The sequence below is a fragment of the Fragaria vesca genome, linkage group LG2 (assembly GCF_000184155.1).
Source record: "Fragaria vesca subsp. vesca linkage group LG2, FraVesHawaii_1.0, whole genome shotgun sequence".
NCBI lineage: Eukaryota > Viridiplantae > Streptophyta > Magnoliopsida > Rosales > Rosaceae > Fragaria > Fragaria vesca.
In genome coordinates, this window is record NC_020492.1 from 13,395,752 (window position 1) to 13,415,424 (window position 19,673).

Consider the following 19,673-nt stretch of genomic DNA (forward strand, 5'->3'; position numbering starts at 1 on the left):
TAAGGATGATATGGTGGTCTTAGATTGTACTCAATTAATAGTTAGAAGTCATCCAAGTAAATCCAAACAACATAAATTCAAATAGAGGAACTAAATTTTTCGTGACGGGACCAATACATCTGGACTACATACCGTGGTTTATGAAAGTTTTTTAAATTGCCACGTGTCATGAGTGGCCTGTGCTAACAAGACTTGGTTATCCAAGTACCCCCCAAAAACTGAAACTGAAAGCACCGACGAAAGACATTCCCACTATCCACTCTCCAGTATCCACTCCCACAGCCTCGGAAAATGTCAGCGGAGACCCCAATCCGGTTCGGAATCCTAGGCTGCGCCGACATAGCCCGAAAGGTCTCACGCGCCATCACTCTCGCCCCAAACGCCACTCTTTTCGCCGTCGCAAGTCGTTCCGTCGACAAGGCCACTCGATTCGCCAAGGCCAACAACTTCCCTCCGAACGCCAGAATCTACGGCTCCTACGACGCCGTTTTGGACGACCCTGACGTCGACGCCGTCTACCTCCCCCTCCCTACCAGCCTACACATCCAGTGGGCCGTCCTCGCCGCCCAGAAGAAGAAGCACATCTTGCTCGAGAAGCCCGTCGCGCTCAACGTGGCCGAGTTTGACAAGATTGTTGCGGCATGTGAATCCAGTGGGGTGCAGCTCATGGATGGTACCATGTGGATGCATCATCCCAGGACTGCCAAGATGTGGGAGTTTCTCTCTGATGCGAACCGGTTTGGTCAGCTCACCTCGGTATGTTTTATCTTCTATCTCTTATATTCAGTGTATTAATTTAAAAAATTTATCTGGCGAGTATTGTGTATTGAGTGAATTCTGGTGTGCATAAGAGTGTGGGGTTAGTTTCTGTTGACAATTCGATTGGTTTGAACATCATGACAATGTGGTGTTTATGGGGAAAGTACAGCTTGAATGTTTGTTGCTTAACTGTAATTTACAACAAACTAAGACTGACACTCGTGTGTGTGATCGGGACAAGTTTACATTTACATGTCTGATGATTGCCAATTGCCTAAGGAGCTGGGCATATGGTATGCTAGGAAAAGAAGCAAAAGACTGGAATAGTGATGTAGGATGAGGTTTAAGGAGGGGTTTAGTATTTGAACATGAACTTTAAATGGAAAATCATGGTTGTTTGTATGAGTGCGAGAAAAATCCGAGTGTACTATGGTTTTCTTTTTATTGTGGTTAAGGATGTGGGCTCCTAGTTGTGCTAGAGAAGGGCGAAGGGTTCTGATATGAATGGTATAAACGAACTGGTATGGCTTGGAAGTTAGTTGTAACTCATGTCTTTTTGTTTATTAGGATTACAATAGTAATATAACTGTGAGTGGTGATATGTTTTATATTCTATTTCAATTTCAATTTTTACTTTTTATTTTGTGGGACATCATGTGTTTTCTGAATCTGCATTAAAAGAAAAAGGATAGAACAATCATTAACGAACATTCTCATCTAGCCATATGCTTCTTATTCATATTTTCTAAATGTAGTAGAACATCTTAAATGAACCCCAAGAGTGTTGAATATTGTTTTTGTGGTTTGAGGCTGGGACGACAATGCTGGACGATAAGTTCTTGGTTGAAACAAGTTAAAAGATTTACTGTTTTTATGCTGCCAAATGGTTTGAAATGAATTTTTTTTCTTTCTTAAAACTTAATTGATATTAGTGTCTGCTCTTATGTGGCTAAAGATCTTGACAATTCATGTAATGTGTAATGTAACAACTGAAAATCATCTGGACCCTTTGGTGACTTAGTAATTGTCACGAATATATTTTTTCACAGAAGGGGTTCAGTTTGCAGTGACAGAGATTAGAAGAGTTATAATCTGTGTCAGCTAATGTATATCAATCTCTGTTTCTTCTATTTTCTTTTAAGACAATATCTTTGGTGGCCACAGATAAACACCTGCTTTACATTTGCTGCTGATGCTGATTTCCTGAAGAATGATATTCGTGTTAAACCAGACCTTGATGCTCATGGTGCTCTTGGGGATGCAGGGTGGTACTGCATCAGGGCAATCCTTTGGGCTAATAACTATGAACTGCCAAAGACAGTTGTCGCCTTGCGCGGCCCTATACTTAATGAAGCTGGGGTGATTTTATCTTGTGGAGCTTCTCTACACTGGGAAGATGGGAAAGTGGGAACCTTCCACTGCTCTTTCTTGTCAAGTTTGACAATGGATATAGCTGCTATCGGTACAAAGGGAACGTTACATGTCAGTGGTTTTGTTATCCCTCATCAAGAGAAAGAGGCTTCTTTCTCTGTAGCTTCAGAAACTGGATTTGATGATCTTGTGACCAGTTGGGTACCACCCCCAAGTGATCATATAGTTACCACAGATCTTCCACAGGAGGCTCTTATGGTAACAGAGTTTTCTCGCTTGGTAGGGACTGTTAAAAATGGATCTGCACCTGAGAAGAAATGGCCGATCCTTAGCCGGAAGACACAGCTAGTAATCGATGCTGTCAAGGCATCAATTGAAAAGGGGTTTGAGCCTATTCCTATTGAATATTAAGGTGTATCTTATGTGTTTTTCATCTTCTTTTCATGCTTGCGGTGTTGTTGCAGCCAATAATAAGATGCTTATCCATTTTTATGCTTAGTTTGTGAGGTTTAGTGGTTTATCCTCATGCTGGCTCCACGCCTGGTGAATTCATGTTGTGTGATTATGGTTCATGCTGTTCATGCTTAGTTAGCAGGTTTATGATATTTATCACCCGAGCCTGGTAAAGCCATAATGTGCAATCATGTATAAATGTATGTATGCTTGAATAAACTAGTTGTAAAAATCTCTATTGAAAGAGACAGAGAACTCCTATTTGATTGAAGAGTATGTGAGCTTTTGGGCTGTCAATCTCCCTTTTTCTCTTGGTTCTAATGTACGCACAGATTCTTGTCTTCGTAATCAGTTATACTGCCCTTAGGTGAGCTGAATCGTGATTTGCATGCGTTTATGGAATTTCTTGTATCCTTCTTCCTTATTATTACCTCGATTGTTTCAAGTTGGCATCGTCTTTCCATCTTCCCTCTCACGAGTGTGCTACAAGAAATGTCTCTCGAAATTTCATTCTAGCCTCTAATTGACCAGTTACTCCACCACCTCAGCCTACCATTTGCCGCGGACCACTCCTCCAAAAGTGTGTTGACTATAATAAAGCTGTTGATGAATGACGATGCTATTGCTGGCCAAAATGTTCATTGATCCTGTCTGGGAACTTCCTCCCATTGTCCCTTCCATTGACGTGCTAACTCTCATTTTCAAACAATTATTTGGTTTTTGGTCAAACCAACAAGCGCTGCGAATTGGCTTGTTGCACCCTACTGGACACCCTATCCCGATACAAATAGACCACGTGCACACATTTCAATTTTATTTATAAATATACCACAAAGGGGTGTGGGAATAACATCACCCTAAATTTAATATGAAAACATATGACATGTACGCATCCCACCTCAGACATTTGCAGTCGAGTTCATGGGTTTACATATGTAGAGATGTAGCATGTAGGGCTGGGCACTTAGTACCGGAATCCCGATCCCGTACCGGTCCCGTCCCGAAAGTTAGCGGGACGGGACGAGATAGGTTTTGAAAATAGCAATCCCGTCCCGTTTTAACATTACCATAACGGGACGGGACGGGACGGGACGGGACTATCCCGAAAAATCCCGTCCCGTCCCGTAATATTAGAATACTTGATTTTATTCATTTTATACTTGATTTTTTAGGTTGCATGGTGTTACAATGCACTCAACCACACTTAATTTGGTCTAAAATAATACTTTTAATTTCATTCATGTTCTTTTTTTTTGCTTGTGTGATTTTGGATATTTTTAGTTATTGTTTGAGGGTTAATTTTTAATGTGGGATGTTTAGTACTTTTAAAGTGGGATGTAATTTAGCACCTATGCACCTATGTTCTTGTTGATTTTAGTACTTCTAATTTCATCAATGTTCTTTTTTTTGTTTATGTGTTTTTGGATATTTTTTTTTCCATTAATTTCATTAATGTTGTTCCAAACAGCATAAAAATGTCGAAAATTTCATACACTGATCAATTGTGGTGGAGCATTTGAATGCTTGGAGTTTCTCAACCCGTTTTTCCACTTGTGGTGGTGTTTGATAATCAATTAATTTGTTCTTAGAAAAAAAAAAAAAAATTGTCGGGATCCCGATCCCGTCCCGATCCCGATCGGGATCGGGACGTACGGGACAGATTTTTAAAAACACCTTCCCGTCTCGTCCCGTCCCGTTCTTTTATTTTCAGAACGGGATGAGATTCACCAAATCCCGGCTCGTCCCGTCCCGTGCCCAGTCCTAGTAGCATGGAATCCCTCTCTCCAAAACCCTTTTTTGTAACAAAAACACAAAAAACAATCGAATATCTACTTGTGATAGTGGATAAGGGAAGCCATACCACAAAAAGACTATCATCCAAAAAGTAAACGGCCGTTTGTAGACCGCATTCGTTGTTAACGAGTGGCCAATAATGCACAAACGTCTCCGTTTGAATTCCTTCCACACATACAAAACACTGCAACATTCCACACTCTCGGTAAACGTTAGCTTCCCGCGAAATGCTTCTTCGCCTTCCTTCACCTTGTCTCTCATCTCTTCCTTCCACCCCCAAACCCTCTCGCTTCTCTCCGCCTCGGCCCCGCCGCTCGCTTTTCCGATGCGCCGCCTTCATAAACGACGACGCCTTCACCGCCAAGTCCGGCTACCTCTTCGACCTGACCGCGTCGGAGGCCAACTCCTTGGCCGACTATGAAATCTCCAAAATTGGCGCCATTTACCGCCGGAAGCCTCTCATCGTTTTCCGGCGACTCCTACAGATCGCCGTCACCTTCGGCTACTGGTTCGCTCTTCGCTTCATCGATCGCCAAATGGAACGCTCCGATCAAATGTTTGAGGTCGCTCTATAACTCCGCTATTCATTGTTTACCAGTGTTTTTTATGTGTCTAATAATTCTTCTTTGGTTGCAGGTTAGGGCTGCTGAGCTTCGTCAAATACTGGTAGAACTTGGACCGGTACAATATGCTCTCTTCTATTCTATCTTTCCTATGAAATTGGAATCAACTTTTCTACTCATGGCTTCTACTTTGTTTGTTGAATCGGATATCTTTTGTAATTTGTGCAGGCTTATATCAAAATCGCTCAGGCTATTTCGTCTCGACCTGTAAGTTGAATATTTTTTAAGAGCCTATTCCCCACTCTATAGTTGTTGAAGCATGTATTTCTTCTGAAGATCTAATCCTACAGTTCAGTAATGCATTTCCTATCAAATGTTATGTTGAACTCATTAGGTTTTTTTTTTGTGTTTCCTTTGGGATAGCTTCTCTCATTTTTGAAGACTGTCATGAACTAGTTGTTCCTATCCAATAATCTAATATTTTTGAGTCTACCTCACCATTAGCTTTGATACTCATAAGAAACTATGTTTTTTCCTCTCAAGGACTTAATACCACCATCGTATTTGGATGAGCTCTCACTGTTGCAAGATCGAATATCTCCATTTTCTAATGAAGTTGCTATAAAGATGATAGAAAAGGAACTCGCTTTACCGATAGACGAGGTTTTCACCGAGATCTCACCAGAACCTGTAGCTGCAGCTTCTCTTGGACAGGTTTTATTTGTTTAGGCGCTGTACCTGTTCCTGGATTTATTTTTGCATCTTTACTGTTGTTATTTAATTAGGGGAGACTTAAATAAAGTCCAAATTCATCTCTCTCTCTCATGCTAGGTGTATCAAGCTAGGCTTCGCCGGAGGGGACAGCTTGTTGCAGTTAAAGTACAAAGGCCTGGAGTACAAGCTGCTATTTCCTTAGACATATTGATCTTGCGTTCTCTAGCTGGTGTTCTCAGGAGAATAAGAAAATTAAACACTGATCTTCAGGTAATGTAGCAACAAATATTGCACCAACCATCTTGTACAGTGTGAAAGTGAAGGAAATTTATGAATGAATCCCTTTGTTATTGTGGTACTATGAATGTCAATAACATTTTGTTGTCTTTTTTTTTTCTTGCACCTTTTTGGATTTTTATGACTTAAAACATGACCTTAACGTGCAGGCAGTTGTCGATGAATGGGCATCAAGTCTCTTTCGGGTATGTGTTAATCTCTTTATGCTGGACTGTTGTTTTGGTGTCTGCTTCACAGTAAAGTAAAGTGATCGCAGTGCATAAACATTTACTAGATGTCCACTGATAATATGTCCATTTCTCACTGTTTCCGCCTTTTTTTTTACTATGTAATTAGAAGTGAAACGTATTGTTATTCCTACTACGTTAGCTACAACACCCCCACACATTTTGACTCCTTCCACTGTGTTTGAATTGGTTTTTACTAAAATCTGTCTCTTTCTGAAAAGAAAAAAGCCCCATATTGTTTCCTAAAGATCAAATCGAGTGTGGAAAAATTGTTTATTCTGATTCTTATGCCTTATTTTGATGATATTTGGATCTCTCCTTATAAATAAGGGCCAAACATGTGGAATTGAAAGTAAATTGTGAGTTTGCAGTTCTGGATTTGTACTCCGGATCTCAAATCTGTATCATGATCAGATTTGTTTTTTTTATCATCATGGGAAAAGCTTAAGATGTTAGAATGGAGGCCAAGTATTTTCATTCATGTTCTTCAAAACTCATCATTAAGCCAAATCTTATGAATGGCCAAACTTGATTCTTAGGGTTTCAAAACATTTTATATAGTCACAAGAAAGTTATGAGTCGCTGCAGTAAAATTGGTCTTTTAATAATTACACCACATTTTTTCGGCATAACTACAGCATTTGAAGACATTATACTGAAAGTAATTAGCAGCTGTTATGTTTTATGCCAAGTGGTCTACTTTCTTTTTTCTTTTCTTTATTAAATGAGGTCATGCTTAGAGCTCTAAATTGAATACAGGTAAAATCACATTGAATGCAGGAGATGGACTACAGGAAGGAAGCAAATAATGGTATCAAGTTCAGGTAAGAGCAGGGATTCAGAATTTACATAACCGTAGTAATCAAAGTTTACACATTTAATCTGTATACTATTCTGAACGTATCAGAATCAGTGCTCTGGAGAAGTCAATGCAACCAGTTACGAACATATTATTTCCAGCAACTTTCTTTTCAGTCATAAACATAATTGTCATGTTAAGCCTGATGGTTACCGTTATGAAAACTTAGACCAATCTAATATTGCCCTCTTCTGATTATTTCTCTACTAGATCATCCTACGGTACATGTATATCTTATGCATTTGATATATATTTTCTGATAATGTTTAGCAATAATCGCGCAGATATTTTGCCTGATTCTATTGATTCATGTGATCCTTTACTAGTTGCAGGTGGATGAAAATATGTATTAATTAATTTAGAGAGGAGAACTTATGTCATAAGATACAGCATTAGGTTGTTTGATGCTGGCCTTAATTTTGTATGATTTTTCGACAGTGGATTCTTTGACATCAAAATATTCCATATATCACCTCCCTTTTTGTCTTCCCTTTGTTCTTAACTGTACTACCTTTTTTAATTATGAGTTCATAGTGAACATAAAGCACGATATCCATGCTTGAACTGTGGTCTACTGTAATTGAGCAGACAGCTATACGGGGGAATACCAGATGTTTTGGTTCCAGAAATGTATCTGGAACACACAACTCGTAGGGTGCTTGTGATGGAGTGGGTGGAGGTATGCTATTCCGTTTGATTGTTTATTTACAAACATAACATGAGACCAAACTCTAGGAATAACAACTTCCTGTGGCTAGTGGTTAGTTGACCGTTCATAAAGTTTTTTGCATTTTGATAAGAGCAAGTAGAATCAGGAACCAATTTAGAGTTCATATCAGGGGAAAACTGAGAGGCATCTGACTGATTGCAACTAGCAAGTTTAATGTCTTGTGGTTATGTAAGAAGAGATTCTAGATTTCTAGGTACTCGTGCTAATATTGATTTCTTTTCAACTTAAAACAAATTACTCAAGTGAAAATCACTATCTTCACAGCCGCACTTGGATATATTACTGTTATGACTTGAGGTGCACTTGTACTCTTGAAAATCACCCATGGGAATGTATGATTGAGTATAGTGCTTAGGACATTCGGTAGAGGGCTTGAAACTATTTCTCTTAAGATATATTTCATGTGCCATTTAGTATTCCCCGACTGGCTGTGCTTAACTTTCTTTGCTTATTGCTATTTTAGGGACAGAAGCTGTCAGAAGTGAATGATCTTTACTTGGTGGAGGTCAGGCATAAGACTATTTTTTTTTATCTTGGTTACGTTGTTTTTGAAAATCCGGCGTATTGAATTTCTTACTGTTTGTGCCGAATAGGTTGGGACATACTGCTCTTTCAATCAGCTTCTGGAATGTGGTTTCTATCACGCAGATCCACACCCGGGAAACCTTCTTCGCACATACGATGGAAAACTTGCTTACTTAGGTACTACCCTCATGAATATGTCAGGTTAACATATATTCTATATAACGAACAGTTACTTATTGCTATGAACAACACTGAAATGATGGACCAATATTTGTTTTCTCAACAGACTGTATTGAGTCGAGAATTTAATAGTTTTCATGAGTATGAAACCTATGAAAGAGGACAGAAGGCAAGGACTATTGTTGAAAATGAAAAAAAAGAGAGTAAAAGCTATATATTTTGTAACAAATAAAAAGTGTATGTCACAATGGTATTGATTTGGTGAGGAACATAATTATGTTCAAAATAGACAACTAATTTAAAGCTTGTGGAGTTGTGGTGGTATGCCATTTGATTATCCAACCTTCTTTGTTACTGCTCCTTGCACTTTTATTTGTAGATAGTCATGGTTTTTGTTGATCCTCTTTGCCTGTAAGACTAGACCAAAAGAAATTTGAGCATAGACGATTCAAATAGATTTACAGATAATGCAATCAATCTGCTTGTCTATTAATATTAAGTGTGTGTATGTGTGTACGCATAATTGCTGAGTTAAAAATGATTTCTAACAATTGGCGCTTTTGGCTTCACCTGGAACTCCTTACTGGTGATTTAGATTCTGTTTTTCCTTTTAGGTTCTTTTTTCATGCATCATTTAGTCAGACATTTTATATGGGAAAACCAAGTAACCTGAGCTATCTAGTTCAGTTCGTTTTAGGAGTGTCACTTGCTCTTTATTAACTGTGGCATAAGAAACCAGGAAAGAAATAAGAACAAACCGTGATATCTTGAAGCAACTTCTGGTTATATTAAACTTTTTGCTGATATATGCTGGTCTCCCACTCAATAGGTAATGATATCATTCTCATGTATTGATTTTTATTTTCGAGATAACCAGATGACTTCTAATACTGTTGTAGTTGCACTCATATGAGCACTAAATGAACATGTAACAGATGTCATCTCCAGCCAATCATCATTTGAGGAGCCCTAGATTAATTCCTTTGTCACTGGTTGCATATTTGTGTCATTAGTGTACCCATGTCAAGACTGTCATTTAGAACAAATGTTCCTGTTATGCACTCACAGAAAATTTATGGGAACCAGATTAACTCTTAAAGTTTCCCACCACCAGATTTTGGTATGATGGGTGAATTTAAAGAAGAACTCCGCAATGGATTTATTGAAGCTTCACTCCATCTTGTAAACCGTGATTTTGGTGCATTGGCCAAGGACTTTGTTACTCTTGGGTAATAAAGTTTGCCCATTTCTTTCAGTGGCTCAACAGCTTAATTTCGCTATTATTGTCAGTAGTTTACTTTGTAATTCTTCTTCTAAACTCTCCAGGCTTATTCCACCAACTGCAGACAAGGAAGCTGTTACAAAGGCTTTAACAGGTTAGTCTTTCTCTGTACCTGAACCGTAAGGATTCAATTTGTGATTGAATGTTTTTTGGTTTGTTTATCCCATTTCTTTCATTGATGTCACCTACATGTTTCTGTGTAGGTGTCTTTCAGAATGCGGTTGCAAAAGGAGTGAGCAATATTAGCTTTGGAGATCTCTTAGGAGATCTAGGAACTACCATGTAAGGTTTTGGCTCCTCATTGTGATGCACAATTCAGATATTACTTATAATTTGCATGCCTGTTCATACACCACTATTTTGTTGATGCTAGGAGGAATGCTAGAACTAGGATGGACACGTTCACTGTCTTGGGAAATTGTAATATCGTAAAGAAAATAAGGAATTTTTGTTCAAGAACCAACACAAATGGATATCTTAGAGAGATAATTATAATAATTAACCTTATATAGAAGAGATATCAACGGAGAAAAAGAGAGGGAAGATGAAAGAAAAGCAAAACAAGTTGCTGACAGAGCTGAGATATATCACAAATGTTAGTCAAGAGATTTTTGAAACACTGCCATATTTCTTTTGTGGTTGTTTGTGTGCAAAAATTTGCAGAGGTATGTTAGTTAAGTGTAGCAACCTAGTCGATCTGATTTCCATGTAGTACATTCCATTCTGGAGATATTTGGAAAGAAACTTGTAGATGGCGTATCTTTACGCAATGGAAGCACAAAATCTCAACATGATATACTGATGTTGTCTAACAGTGTTGCTTAGTGGATGAATGGTTTGGGTTAGTGCAAGAAACAGATCACTAGGTTAATGTAAATCATGTAATTTTATTAAAGGTGGAGACTGATGGGTCTTATCTCTTATGTTTCTAATTTTGAGATGGTCAATACTATAGATCTTCAGTCTTCGGTTGTTTCAGTTGTACTGTATATTGGTAACAAGTAGGATTAGGAGGTTATTGTTTCATTTTATCATCTCCAATCAATACAAAAACACTTGTAAGACACTGAATAGCATTCCAACTGGGGTAAATATAACATTTGAATATAAGGTATTAGGTCGGTAAGCACTGTAATATCCATTCTTACATGAATATCTCTCTTGTAAGATTGGGCTGGGCCACACTAAATAGTAAATACTCTATCCTCTGTTTCTCTCTTCATCCTACTTTTCATATAAATGTTAGTTTTTACATCAACAGAGTAACCACTTCATACCATGGTTGATTGCATTTTTAACTTTTACACATGGAATGTATGTATACCTGCATGTATACATTGTTCAAAATTTTGAAGATCGCTTTTATGGAGCTTTAGGTTGTTCATCAATTGACTCGAGTAATATGTTCTTCGTATATTGCAGGTACAAATTCAAATTTCGCATACCTTCTTATTTCTCTCTCGTCATTCGAAGGTAGTTGTGTGCTTCCAAATATAAAATTGTCCTGTTGTACTGCTAAATTATATCATACAGTGTCTGAAAGTCATTCATCTTTTCTTGCTTTATTTTCTTAACTTTGACCTCTTTAGCTTACTAATAACGGACAAACAGAAAATAAAAAATTTTAAAAGTTAAAAATAAAAAATATATCTTTTCCATATAAAGCACATCACCAATGAGTAATTTCTTCTTAGGGGTCCAGTACAAGTAGTCCTCCACCAATAAACAGTAGATGTTTCTAGGCCAAATCGACACAGTTAAAACAGTTTCGCATCCTAACCGGGTTTGCGTTGTATTGCACGTGTCTGTGTGTGTGTTACTTTTGCTGTAATTAGAGAAGGAACACAGTATTTTGGCTTAGCCTGCAATGTTATGAAACATCAAGCGTTTAGGTATTTTACAAGAATCATCACGAAGTAGGCCGTTCTGGAATCATTTGACGAATCTGAGCATGATCAGGATTTTTAATGTTTTTCATGTCTTAGTGGATTCTGATATGGCTGATTTTAAAAGGATGTTCCGTGAACAAATAACTACAAAATACTATTTGAATTACTGAAAACATTGGGATGTTAGGCTCACATGTTCTTCTCTTTGCACAAGACACTATTTCACAGGTAAACAATTTTAACTCTTTTTTGAATTGTATCACATGTACTGTTTTTCCCACTGGCCACCTCCTAGCAGTATTTGTATATAATACATCAATTAAGCTTCCAAGTTTTCGTATATAACTCAAAATTTGGAACGGGAGGATTTACATAAAGAAAACTCTGGGAGCATGAAAGATACATATAATTTGTTGGGTTAACCCGAACCAAGCACTAAACACTATTCATTCTGTTCTATTATTCATCTTCATGCCAAATGCTCAATATTGGTATTGTCTAAGAATATTTTATGGCTCTCAGTCTTGCTGTTTTGGAAGGTGTTGCTATTGGCTTCAACCCAGATTACAAGGTTTTAGGTAGCACATACCCATGGATTGCTAGGAAAATACTGACCGACAACTCACCACAGCTCAAGGCTTCCCTGCAAGCCCTTCTTTATGAGGTAAACCTACAACTTTTTTTTTTTGTGTAATATGGTCAACTTTTTTTACTTTATGATTTTATATTTCTTCGTAGTACTATATACTTCATCATACCATGATCTCATACCTGGATCATGCCTATTCAGGAAGGTGTATTCAGAATTGATCGTCTAGAGTCTCTTCTTGCAGAGGTAAGAATATTTCTTTCCTCTTTTTTCTTCACTGGTCTTTATTTGACCTAGTCCTCAAATTCTATGATTAAGATATATGTCATACTGTGTGTTTTTCTTTCCTTCTGGGGAAAAAAATTATGAATGTTCAGTGGTTTAGATACTTAATGCATTTTAGTTCAAACTTCGTACTGCTATCTTAAGATCCTGAATGTCAGCAGAGTTGGTGATAAAGTTCTTAATGTTTTAGAATCTCTAAATCAGCAGATACCATGGTATATTTAGATAATCAAGGGATACATTGAAAATTCCCCAAAGGGTTGTTCTGAAATCCTGATTGTTCTCTGGGTTATTGAAGTAGCTTGTTTATATGCATTGTTTTCTAGATCAAACATCAAGGATGCATTTAGAATGTACAGTCCAGTTGCATGTATGTAATTCGAACAGATATGAGAATGTTCTGTCCGCTACAGTAAGATGAAGAGACACCTCTGGCATTTGATATGTTACTATACAGACAGGTATTAGGTGGTAGTTGCGACAAATAGTGGAATTGAATAAGAAGACCGGGTGCTGGGCAAACTGGGCATGTGTGTTATTTGGCCATTTGAAATATGAAAGAACCCTCATAGGTGAGAGCTTTGTTACTGGATAACTAGAGGAATGTGATGTAGTTGGGTTTTTTGGTTAATAATAAAATAATAAGTAGAACTCATTCATTGTTGACTTTGGGAATAGGAAATATCTTGCTGGATCTCCTTTAAGTAAATGGCTGTAACACTCAATTACCATTCTAAATATTTTAAATGTTTGGGTCTGTCTGTCCCCTTGATAATACCTACTATTACTTTCTCATATTGCATGAGTGGATTGTCTTACTTCCCCTCTGCTTGATCATCTTAACTTTTTCTTGGTGTTGACTAATTAAGATTGCTCAAATTTTGGTTTACATACATAATCATATACTCTTATGTGGCAGTCCCTTCGAGCCAAGACAGAGAAAACTGTGGTTGGAAACCAAGATAATGATGCTAATTCTAGGATACTTATCAAGCAAATCCTTTCTTTTATGTTAGCAGAGAAGGTAAGGATTAGCATTCCTTATTTCCTTCTTTCAGTCTTCAACTTGACAGTGCAGATCACAAAACCAATCTCATAGCTCTTACTTTTCTTATCTTTTGTTTGCGATTTTAGGGTGCATTTGTGAAGGATATACTTCTTCAGGAATTTGTTAAGGTAGAACCATCGTGCTTATTCTTTCTCTTACTTATAATCCATTTCTGACTTTCAGTTAACCAACATGATAGACAAGCAAAAGTAGTGCTATATGTATACGAAAATAAATTTTCTCTCCTAATATTAAAAAAAGTTAAGATAATCACACTGAACTAAGTTGAACGTAATAGTATTATTATTTTATAGTTATCCATATCCTGTGAAGCTCCTCTGGAAGGAAGTCAAAATCAATTAGAGAGACGGTTCAATTTAGGGGTACTATCAAAACTGCATGAAGTGAAGTCCAGACATGAAATTCTACACTTTTTTTTAGTCAGAACCCGTTTTTGTCTTAAGAATTGAAATTTCGAGCTGCGAAAGGTCAGAACCCCTTTTTACATTCTCAAAAATAAAATTAAAAATAAAAGAAGGCAAGTACCCTTTTTTGTCTTAAGAAATGTCAAATAGTATTCTTTTTAAACCTCATAATGTCATGAAATAATTGCAAATTGGCTATTTCATAAATGAAGGGATGTAGAATCATTTTAAGGCCCAAAGTGTCATTTCTATGGATGTTTATTTTCGAAATTAAAAGTTTTGTTTTGGTTAAAAGTATTTATACACCAGTCCTTTGTTTTGTACTGTGAAATACACAACAAGGCACAAACATTCTCTATTCAAAGTAAATTTTTGTGTATGAACCTGAACCCTTTAGTTACATATGCTCACAAAATGGGTCTTATAAACAATCCGGAATGGGTTTAGTAGTGAAAATAGAGTGATTGCAGCATGAATGTGCCAGTTTCAGTGTCCCTGTATCTTAGTTGGGAAAGAGAATTTTATGACACTTTGTTTTGGTTTTAAGAATGACAACATCATACATACTGGATTTAAAAAGGTAACAATGCCTAAATTATTGCAATCTGATCCCTAGATAAATACTTTGGGATCTAAATGTGAATGTGTACTTTTAAGGGACTTACGGTTAGACTCTTTACGATGTCTAATCAATATAATGAGTTAGTTGTTGTTTCTATCATACGTCGATTGTTGGTTTTTTAATGTTGCATATTTCCTTGAGTATAGGGATTGGATGCACTTGGGCTGGCAACCTTGGATTCTCTCACTGTTGTGGTTACTACAAACGTTCCACTTGTTTCTACTATTTCATTCTCTACAATGACGAATGAAGACAAGATCAACTTAAGAACCCTACGTCGCCTTCTGCTATTGCTGTCAGGTTCTCAGAGAAGTGAAGACTCAAAAGCGGTAACAACTTAATCTTGTTTGGCATAGTGTAATATATCAGCTGTGAGCCGGTGAATATAAAGTGGACAAATAGGACTGAGCAAGCGTAATTTTGCTTTGGATGGTATTAACTTACCTTTTCTTAAATATATGATTGTAGTGTAGATTACTAGATTAATAACTTTATGGATAGTAATTATAAGATTTTAGGTCGCCACATCTCCCCTTGAGTATGGGCTATTGTGTCAATGTAACTGCCGACCAAAAAATTAGGAAAATTAAATATTCAAGTTGTTTAAGACGTTTTAAGTATACGGATGAAGGAAAACATTCCATGTGGCACGCACCTGCCCCTTTGTCTTTAAGGCAAGAAAAACAAAGTTCTTCCTTGTGCAAAGGATGGGATAAACCTCCAATCCAAAGCAAAAGATTTAAGCACTGGTTTGTGTCATTTCTTGTCATTCAGTTTCCTCAGAAATACAATAATTCAGGAACACATATCAGTTTTTTTTCAGGAATTTCCACAGCTTCAACTTCTTTCCTGACGTATTTGCATCAACCAGAGTATTGCTGTATAATATATCTGTAAATGTTGCAAGAACAGTCTGTTGTTCAGCAATTTCAGTGAAAACCAAAGATCTGCTAATCAAGAGAAAAAAAAAAAAAAAAAAAAAAACTCCAAGCCTTAGTGAACAAATATGGAGCATTGATTAAACCATTGCTGATTTCTCTATGCAGTCTAATAGCAATATCTTTATATTAATTTCATATGCTGCATATGTGACATCATATTTGGCATAAAATTGGATCAGACGAGAGATTTTATCAATAACTGTGTGTGTGTGTGTGTGTGAGAGAGAGAGAGAGAGAGAGATTTTCATTCTGACATTTTGCCCACCCTGGATTTCTAATGGCAATATAGATGGTTATAGAGTTGATAAATTTAACTCTAGTTTCCCCAATATTTAGTTGATGTATAAATTGATACCTGGGTCATAGTTCTGACAGCAAAATTCGTACTGCAGGTCTGTATAGATCATGACTTGCATGTAGTACAGATATAGGCATAATTGCGCATTATAAATCATAGAACCTTAATATTGCAATCTGCTCACCATCATCAATTTTATCCTTGTAGGTGATTAGAGAGGACAGTCCATATGAGAATCTGCAAATGAACTTGGCGGAACCATCATTATTTTTCAATCAACTTGGATCTATTCAAGAAGTTCTACCTATTCTCTCTGTCATTCCAGAGGTTAGGAACGTTTTTATATTTGAACACATCAATATTTACATGTTTTGACATCCATATATATAATAGCAGTAGCAAAAATGTAATACTTGTGTTCTCAGTTGAAGACATGTTATATGGTAGAATATTACACTAGGACACATTACAGACAACAGGTCTTTTATGAAAATGAGGGAGTGAAGCTATATTGGTACAAGGATCTTTATTGAAGAAGCTTAATTAATTTTTACTAGTGAATTTTTCCTTTATGCACTCTTTCTGACTGCAATTGTATTGATATTTGGGCAGCTCTCACCAGAATCACAACAGCAGTTACTTAATTTGCCAGCTGATCTCACCAGGCGTCTAATTTCCCGTGCTGTTGCAAGGACAATCAGAAGGGTAATTTTATGAAGCATAGGAGACTTATTCTTGTAACACTTCTAGGTTGAATCACATAATAGAACTTTTTGCCTATCCCTTGATAATGATGTGTTCACGTTTTCAAAAACCAACATTATCTCAAGTGAATCATATGCATAACTTGCAAGCCTATTTGCAATAGTATTTCCCGTTCTGGATGCGAAAGACACTGACATTCTGCATTACTAAATTTGGTTTTGATATCTAAAACCAGATTGCTTAGCTCAGATAGATCCTCGTCTTCTCTGTTAATTGACTGAACTGCTACCAGGCAATCAGTCTTAATCTCTCCATCTGCTCCACAAACTGTAAACCTTCCCAGATGGCATGGAGCTCAACCTGTTGTGCTGAGTCTGCACATGAGACACCGGTTTGGCAATGCTGCCACGAATGCACCCTGTGCATCTCATAGAATTCCACACACACACCCCAATCCAAAGCACCTGCCCCGAAAGCTCCATCCACATCAAGTTTGGGGACCGGCTGGTTTCCGTTGTTGCTTCAGTTTAGCAGCATTCACAGCAGAGCTTGCTGAAAGTCAGTTAGCGAAGTAAACGAGCTCAGAATTAATCTATAACTTCTTCATGTGTTTTGCCTTCCAACAATTTTCAGTTTCTATTGGTCCACAATCCGTGAATAATCATAAGGAGCTTTGCAAATAGATCACCCTTAGGTTTAAAGCTTGCTCCAAAAGGCTGGACCGGAACGTACGACTTCGTCAGCTGCAGATAGCTCGTCAACTGGGGCATGCAGTCCTAATCTTTTGTCCCCTGGAATAGCATGGCTATTTCACTCGCACTAACTGCCCGCTAAGGCATGCTTCCTACTGACGCCAATGGAATAAACAATGACCCTACTTTACAGGTTTTTGTCACTTTCTTTCTTGATGTTGCATTGTATGAATCGCCTGCTCATTTGCATCCACATTACTGGACTCTTCTGGATGTTTGATGTAACACAGTTGCAACCAAGGCATTAGTTTCCCCGTATTTTGACTTGGGAAAATTGCGAGCAAAGAAGTGAGATTAGAAAACAAAAACACCCAATTTTGGCAAAAGAGAACAAAAAATACAAAAGAAAGCTCACAGTAGAAGTCGGGAATAATACTGGACTGGACAAAAAAAAGTGTTCTGTGTTGACTAAGACTTATGATTTTGTATCAAATTACACGTATCGAGCATGATTCTGTAATATGCAATTTCGAGCTTATCAACATAACGGGCCTTCCCATTTCACCTTACAACATTGTAAATACCTGTTCGAAGTTCAAATTATATCTGACCTGCCCTGTTAACAGCATCTACTGAGTACAACCTACAATTGAATTAATGTTTCCTAGTATTACTCGTCCTCCTCTTCAGATGCCTCCCTCAACCACTGCAACAACAAAAAACACATAAGATACAACTATTGTGAAACTTAAAATATGCTCTGCACCCACATTCTCCAAATTCCCTCATTACTTGGGCAACCCTAAGGGATGAACTTGTCTTTAATGGAGCTTGTGCGAGAAAAAATAGACATCACACAAGGCTCAGGCACTAGCATGTAAACCAGTAAAGAGTAAAACTAAATAATTGCAATCATGCACAGCCCAAGTATACAAAACATTGTAAGGGAAAACAACGGATTTTATAAGCTGACAATCATTTTATTCAAATTTAGGTATCACTTACATGGATAAATGTTTCAGCCTGCTTAACAAAAATTTTGTCTGATTCATCGGCATATGTCTTTTCATCATCCCACCTCAGAATAGCCTCTTCCTGTATAACTTCTTGGTCATACAGCTGATAGAGTATCTGTATAAGAAAAATCCAACAATCAAGAGAATTAAACCCATCAAATTCATAACAGAACTGAAAGACTAAACCAGCTAGGTTCCAACAAAAACTCAGCAAAACTTTGGCACAGTTCTAAATAAAAAAAAATATTTTTGTGGTGGCATTATCCATAGCAATTTTCTCATTGCTCAAGAGCCAGAGGCTGGCAAAGCACTAAGCAGAAGCATATCCACATTCATCCAAGGAGATGAAAAGTTATGCACTTTGAAATAACTGCAATTCTCTGATCTTCTAATACAAATCACGAGTATGATTTATGATGATCCAAAACAACGTAGGCAAGCATACCTTTTCAAACACAGGGGAGAACTCCTTTGCAGACTCCAAACACATATCTTCAAATTTCATTATCACTTCTATCTGTAAAGTAACAAAGAATAAATCATCACAAAGTATAACAGCGATAAGCACTACATTTATAACCATGGGAAAATGTTAGGACCAGATTTCTAGCATTATACTAACTCTAAGACTATCCCGACACCAGACCAACAAAACTCTTTAACACTGAACAATAATTTATATGTAAACTAGGTACTTATTGAAAAGACCAAAGTTGGAAAATTGGAAAGTAACATTTGACGCACTCTACGTATAAATTAATCAAAACATTAATAGATGAATGCACACAGAGCACAGAGATATTATCGGAAAAGCTTGCTTAAATATCTTTCCCAAAATAACAATACATATATGCACAAACTTCGAATTTCTTGTTCTTCATTCCCATTAAGAATATACAAAAGAAACGAATTCCATTTTGTTTCTTCTTACTTTATTAATTGCTTGTCTCAGCCAGTGGAAAATAAATTTTACTACTCCATACGTAGTCGAAAGGCTAAATTACAATTGTTTAGTTGAAAGACCAAAAAAGTGTCTAAGGGAAGTGAAGGTCACATTTTACTTCTACAGTACAAATAGAATATGACCCTCTTTCATTTCAGTGTATATATTTATATCTTTCTTTCATTGCAATGTCATGTTGATGAGAGCTGAAGATGACTTGAAGCACAAATATAATATATATATATATATACGGAAACGATGTGGAGCGCACGTCCGCAGTGCGCACGAAGCTCCGTTCGCCGACGACGGCGCGCCTCCACCCCAGCAGACTCCAGCAGCGTCCCCGATCACTTTCTCTCCCCGGTGAGGCCGCCGAATTCCAGTTTCCGGCGAGATCGACTTTATTTGAAGTTTTGGGTGATCTCGCCGGAAAACTGGAATTCGGCGGACTCGCCAGGGAGGGAAA

At 37.4% G+C, this 19,673-nt stretch overlaps 3 protein-coding genes across 3 annotated transcripts in view; 2 read left to right on the top strand and 1 right to left on the bottom strand.

Moving 5' to 3' along the window:
• Positions 1-221: 221 nt before the first annotated feature.
• Positions 222-2,878, top strand: LOC101300687 (uncharacterized oxidoreductase At4g09670-like). Its single transcript, XM_004290407.1, has 2 exons — positions 222-756; positions 1,924-2,878. Exons 1-2 carry the CDS (start codon positions 292-294, stop codon positions 2,539-2,541), a joined length of 1,083 nt encoding a protein of 360 aa, XP_004290455.1. The 5' UTR covers positions 222-291; the 3' UTR covers positions 2,542-2,878.
• Positions 2,879-4,604: 1,726 nt separating this feature from the next.
• On the top strand, positions 4,605-16,665 carry LOC101305140 (uncharacterized aarF domain-containing protein kinase At1g71810, chloroplastic-like). Its single transcript, XM_004292453.1, has 21 exons — positions 4,605-4,940; positions 5,014-5,058; positions 5,169-5,207; positions 5,484-5,654; positions 5,772-5,924; positions 6,101-6,136; positions 6,959-7,002; positions 7,626-7,716; positions 8,231-8,272; positions 8,361-8,469; positions 9,587-9,701; positions 9,799-9,848; positions 9,958-10,036; positions 11,177-11,227; positions 12,166-12,307; positions 12,434-12,478; positions 13,437-13,541; positions 13,652-13,693; positions 14,759-14,941; positions 16,071-16,178; positions 16,464-16,665. Exons 1-21 carry the CDS (start codon positions 4,605-4,607, stop codon positions 16,566-16,568), a joined length of 2,091 nt encoding a protein of 696 aa, XP_004292501.1. The 3' UTR covers positions 16,569-16,665.
• A 1,114-nt stretch (positions 16,666-17,779) lies between these two features.
• LOC101300974 (translation initiation factor eIF-2B subunit epsilon-like) overlaps positions 17,780-19,673 on the bottom strand; it is an 8,764-nt gene continuing 6,870 nt past the window's right edge. The window contains exons 13-15 of the mRNA XM_004290408.1: positions 18,710-18,781; positions 18,254-18,379; positions 17,780-17,954 (exon numbers count right to left, since the gene is read on the bottom strand). Of these exons, the coding sequence (XP_004290456.1) occupies positions 17,919-17,954; positions 18,254-18,379; positions 18,710-18,781 (234 nt within the window). The 3' untranslated portion in view covers positions 17,780-17,918. The remainder of the gene's footprint in view (positions 17,955-18,253; positions 18,380-18,709; positions 18,782-19,673) is intronic.